The following is a 5,947-nucleotide window of genomic DNA, read 5'->3' as shown; positions in this document are numbered from 1 at the left end:
TATTTATCAAGATCTAAATACACACGTAACCTTGAGTCGCCGAGTCGTGCTTCAGTGCTTGGAGTCCGTGGATTTTTTTTACGATCACTTTTTTTTACGTCACAGTTAGTAGTCCAAACGACAAAAAATGTATGGTTTTTTTTAAAGACTATCCGGTCCGGCTCCTGGTTTTGGGCCGGTTCCAACGACCGGTTCTTACCGGGTTCCGATTCCAAAATTTGACGAAATTATAGTACCGAACCCGACCCGACCGGTTCCTCGGTCCATATGCGCATCCCTACCTAAAGAAGTACACTTTTTTTTTTTTTTTTTTTCATTTTTCTTAAGTTTTTGACAACCAAAAATGTTTGGTTAGAAACCTCTTTTTCTCTCGCAATAGTCCAAACGACAAGAAATGTATGGTTTTTTTTAAAGACTATCCGGTCCGGTTCCCGGTTTTGGGCCGGTTCCAACGACCGGTTCTTACCGGGTCCCGGTTCCAAAATTTGACGAAATTATAGTACTGACCAGTTCTCCAGTCCATATGCTCATCCCTACCTAAGGAAGTACACTTTTTTTTTTTTTTTCATTTTTCTTAAGTTTTTGACAACCAAAAATGTTTGGTTAGAAACACCTCTTTTTCTCTGGCAATTGTGTTTTGGACTCAAACGAACTTTTAAACAAACACTCACACACACGACAAATCTAATCTACTCCTAAACTAACAACACGTATTCCACTTATGTCCACGACGAGACTTGAATCCTCGACCTCAAAGATGAAGAAAACCACCTGATACCGCTAGACTACAAGCTTTTTGGTTAATTAGATTCTAATACTTCCAACACTAAATTTAATAACTTTTATTGCTAGTAATAAATCCGAAACTCTATTTAATAGTTTAATAACAATTTTATATTCTCATTAACTTATCAAAGCGCCTCTTTCGATTTAATTTTTTTTTTTTTAATCAAATCGTGGATTAAAGATATCATCTTCGAAACTTCATTTTAACTTTTAAGGCTTTAAAACTCAAATATGATAATTAGATTTGGGTTTTTTCCCGATGATTTGCATTATGGATGAAACGCATTAACTCCTAATCATATTACATCTTTAACATGGTGAATTTCTAAATTCAATGATTCAATGAGTGCTTTTGTCAAAATTATGCTTAAAACTCCATTAAAACACCAAAAACTCATATTTAACCCAATCGAAGATTTCAACATAATGATTTGGATTTAGAGCTATTTAAATTACATCTAAACCTAAACCTAATTCATACTCAAAATCAAATTTCATTATATCCATGGATGAATTGATGAATCGAGGGTTTCAAGCCACCTTTAAAGCTTCATAAACTCTATTTTGACTATGAACATGGATTTTTTAATGGATTTTAAGATCAAACTCTTGTATCCATTCAAAAACTTATTAAATGAATAATCTTACCAACACAAGCTTAAGAGTCACCCAGAGAAGATGGCTACATCTAAGGCTTCACTACTTGAAATTGGCTACTAGAATTTAAATGTTTTACCATTTATTCATGGAATATAGAGATAAGAGGAGTTGGGACTATTAAATCTCATATGCTATAATTGAGAAGTTTAGTCCCTCAACTTTTTAATTTTAGACTTTGTTAGCATTTCCAACTTAGTAACTCTTATTCTAACCCCTAACTATTGACTTTTTGGTCCATCAACAATCTAATTTGAGACTTTGTTCCAAAATGATGCTTATGTACATGATAAATGCCATGCATTGAGGTGTGTTTGTGTGATAATGTTTTACGCTTAGCAAACTATGTGATGGTTTGTGCTTTGTGGTGGATTAATTTGAAAATATTCACATAAGCTTTGTGATGACATGAACAATAATATATGTGCGCTGAGAAACACATGTAGGATAGAACATGTGTAGTACATGGAAACACACAAGGGTTGAAATATGTCTACATCATGGTCGAGGTGTTGAAGTGATATATTAGTTTGTCTAGATGATTTGTGGCGGATTTTGCGTTATGTATGTCATACATTGTGTATGTTTATTTAAATTGTTACATTATTGTATCCATTATGTATACTATGACTATTTTATGTTACATGTAATGTGTGTTGACTTAGGTTTAATTTTATAAATACTTGATATTTTATAAAATTTTATTAGGAGTCCTAGGATCTCATCAAATTTTCAAGTATGATGTTGTATTTTAACATATGTCTTATATGATGATCATTACATGATCATTACATGTCCTACATGAAATGTGTGTTGAATATTTTTAAGTTTTATTCTTAATTTTTGGTGTGATATCCTGTAAAAGTTTAAAATAACAATTATTCCAAAATTGTTTTTATTGTTTAAGAATGTGTGTTGCTAATTAAAGAATTTTCTTTAATAATAAAAAGATAAAATTCGTTTTCAAAGTGACTGGATTTTAGGCGCTGTATATTTTTTCTAAAAAACAATTTCTTACCATTTATTGTTGCGTCCCGCAACACATGCACAACACTTGGACATTCGCAACTATTTGTTTTTCAGAAGACTTATAACTTAAAAATTATTGCGCGTGTGCTAAGTGGCACAAAACTAGATCATCTGCTTCAAACTTCTTCACACATTACTTTAATTTATTGCAACAGTTTGCATAAGTTAAAAAACAAACATATTTTTTATTACATGTTGCAGGCGTTTGGTCCACCTCTTCTGCTACAGAGAGTTATAGAGGTGGTATGTGGACTTCAAGCATTTTCGCTTCAAAAAAACAAACAATACCTTAGTGTGTATTCACGTTTGTACGAATCGTTTATTTCTCTTAGACTTATGGATTGTTTCTTACTTTCTTTCTCTTATGTGATGTTTGTTTTTTGGAAAAAACCCTCTTCAGACATCTTATTGATGTGCGGTGCAGGACACGCGTAACATTTTTCATCTCGTAGTTGTTTGTTTTTCAGAAGTATTCAGATTAAAAAACCTATGTGTGTGTTCTTCTTGGTGAAACACTTGTTTTGCCTCTTCATACCTCTTCATACCTCTTCTTCATTTTTTCTTGCTAAAATATTGATTATATATTGCTTAAATGTTATTTCACATTTTTTTGTCGTTTTTTTTTGTTTATTCTTGTTGAAATTTTTTTTCTTTTTTTCTATATTGAATAATAATAAATTGTTGATGAAATATCATTATTTTATGCTAAAATATTTTTATTTTTTGTTAAACTATCATTATGCTTTGTTGAAATATTATAAATTCTTGCTGAAATGTCATACATTATTAATTTTTCGATATTAAAAAATTATTTTCGGATTATAAATTCAGCTTATTTTAAATTTTAAATATCTGCAGCAGCATGCAAATATTAAAAAAACAAACACGTTTCTTATTACAGTCTGCAGTCGTTTGGTTCACCTTTTTCTACTGCAGAGTGTTGCAGAGGTGGTCCGCAAACTTTTTGGATTTTTGCTTAAAAAAAACAAACAACATCTTAGACTTCTAATGGACAACGTGCATGTGGTTTACAAATTAATAGTCGTAAGAAAATGGTCCAAAATTTTGATGGATATTGATTAATTGATGTTGTATTAGTCCTTTTAATAAAATTTGGGTGTGTGTGTGTGTGTGTGTATATATATATATATATATATATATATATATGTATTATTGTATTGTACATTTAGATAGTGTGTATTTGTATTTAGCCCAGCAGTTACCTAGCCAGTGGGGCCCATGTAATCTTGTATTTAATCATTGTTATTATAATTCTTTGTCATTGAGCAAAGATATAGTCCAATATGGTATAAAAAAAACCTATCTACCCTAATTTCCTCTTCACGATCCTCCTGTTGACGTGCACCAACTGTGTCGTCGTTAAACCTTCTGCTCTCCCTGTTTTCTTTTCTTCTTAGTTCTTCACCTCTCTCTGCATCTACACTCTCTATAATCAGCCATGGCTGGTGATGAATCCACAGACTCCAAAACCTCCCCCAATCAGAAGCCATATGGTGTTGTTAACATCAAAACTCATGTTGCTATTATTCTCGACTTCAATGAATTAAACTATGATGCCTGGCGCGAATTGTTTGAAACTCACTGCAGGGGATATCAGGTGCTTGGATTTCTCGACGGGACTTCACATCCAACGTTTGATAAGGATGAAGAATGGTATACCCTTGACTCCATTGTCAAGTCATGGATCTATGTCACTCTCACTCAGCCTCTCCTCACATCCATAGTCAAGAAAAACTCCACCGCTCATTCCAAATGGCAGAGCCTTGAAGACTTGTTTCGTGAAAATAAAGATACCTAGGGATGTCAACAGGGGCAAATGGGACAGGGATTGCATCCCCCGCCCCCGCCCCCAAAATTTTCTCATTCCCCCGCCCCCGCCCCCGAAATCTCCATCCTTTCCACCCCCGCCCCCGCCCCCGATTGATTTTGGGCTAACTTATTTAAGCTAAAATAAGTTCTTGTTTGGGCTAAAAGAAACTATTTTTTGGACAACAAATATATATATATATATATATATATATATATATATATATATATATATATATATATATATATATATATATATATATATATATAACATAATTTTACATGTTACAAACAACTTAAAAAAATGTTTTTTGTTGAATTTTTGTACGTGAAAATCATTTTGTTGTTTATTATACTTATATAATTAACATATGTCAATTTATATAATTTATTAACAGGGCCCCACGGGGGTTTCGGGACGGGACTACCAAACCCCGCCCCCACCCCCGAAATTAAAACGGGGGTTAACCTTGCCCCCGCCCCCGCCCCCGTCCCTGATTTTTTTTAACAAATGCCCCCATACGGGATGGGGCCCCTGCGGGATCGGGGTCCCACGGGACTTTTTGACACCCCTAAAGATACCCAGGCCATTGAACTTGAAAACGAACTACGATTCATGACACAAGGTGAACTTTCAATTGCCCAATATTGTCAAAAAAATGAAGGCCATCAATGATCTCTTAGCCAATATCGAGAACCCTATACCTGAAAAGTCGTTTATTGCACATATGTTGAATGGATTATCCCCACAGTTTGAAAACATATCCATGCTTCTTCGCCATATGGACCCGTTTCCAACCTATAATCTGGTCTGCTCCAAGCTTTTGGTTGAAGAAAGCAGACTAAAATCGAATCGCCCAACACCACCTTCACACTCGGATCACTCCTCTTCACCTTCGGTCTTGTATGCCGCCAACAGTAGCTGCGCACCGTCTTCCTCTAACCGCAGTAGTCGTCGTCCCAATCAGAACCGCCGCGGAGGCGGCAACTCTGACTCGCATCGTTCGAATACTTCTGGTGATGGTTTTTAGCCATAAGAACTTTCCTATGTGCGCATGAAAAACCCTAATGCTCGGATCTAGGCTTTCTAATCAAACATGCTTTGAATCCAAGACTTCTAATGACTATTTAGGTGTAATAACAATATTGAAACAGATCTAGAATCATACCTTTGAGTTCTTTGTTGATCTTGTTGTCTTGGAGCTTCTAGAGTCACAATTGTCACTCCTCTAATGGCTTTCAAACACCAACTAGCAAGGAGGATGATTTGAGAGAGAGGAGAGGGGAGGAATTCAGCCAGAGTATCTTTACTTTTGATGGTTACCGAATTCTCTATCCCATAGGGTCTATTTATACTTGTAGACTCTTTAAGGGTTACAGCTTAAACCCTAATTGGATAACTTAGACTTTAAGTGATCCTAATCCTTACTTTGGATAACCCTTGGATGAATTTGAGGCTATCCCAAGCCCTAGAATTCATCCATCCTCTATCCAATAAGGATTTACAGTCTAAAGTGTAACTATCAAACAATTGACAGTTTATACCCTCTTATTTAATTAATCTCCTTAAGTCACCAAATTAATACTAATTAATCTATGACTTATATTAATCAAATAAATATATATTATTCTTTATATTACTCTCATA

General features: G+C 34.5%; 1 protein-coding gene across 1 annotated transcript; it reads left to right on the top strand.

Annotated features, from left to right (window-relative positions):
• Positions 1-3,931: 3,931 nt before the first annotated feature.
• LOC145046859 (uncharacterized) lies at positions 3,932-4,291 on the top strand. The gene has a single exon (XM_078995118.1). The coding sequence runs from the start codon at positions 3,932-3,934 to the stop codon at positions 4,289-4,291; it is 360 nt and encodes a 119-aa protein (XP_078851244.1).
• Positions 4,292-5,947: the final 1,656 nt, after the last annotated feature.

This window comes from Lactuca saligna, chromosome 5 (assembly GCF_052625555.1).
Source record: "Lactuca saligna cultivar CGN05327 chromosome 5, ASM5262555v1, whole genome shotgun sequence".
NCBI classification, from domain to species: Eukaryota; Viridiplantae; Streptophyta; class Magnoliopsida; order Asterales; family Asteraceae; genus Lactuca; species Lactuca saligna.
Note: the sequence above shows the minus strand (reverse complement) of the source record. Positions and strands in the feature narration are given on the sequence as shown.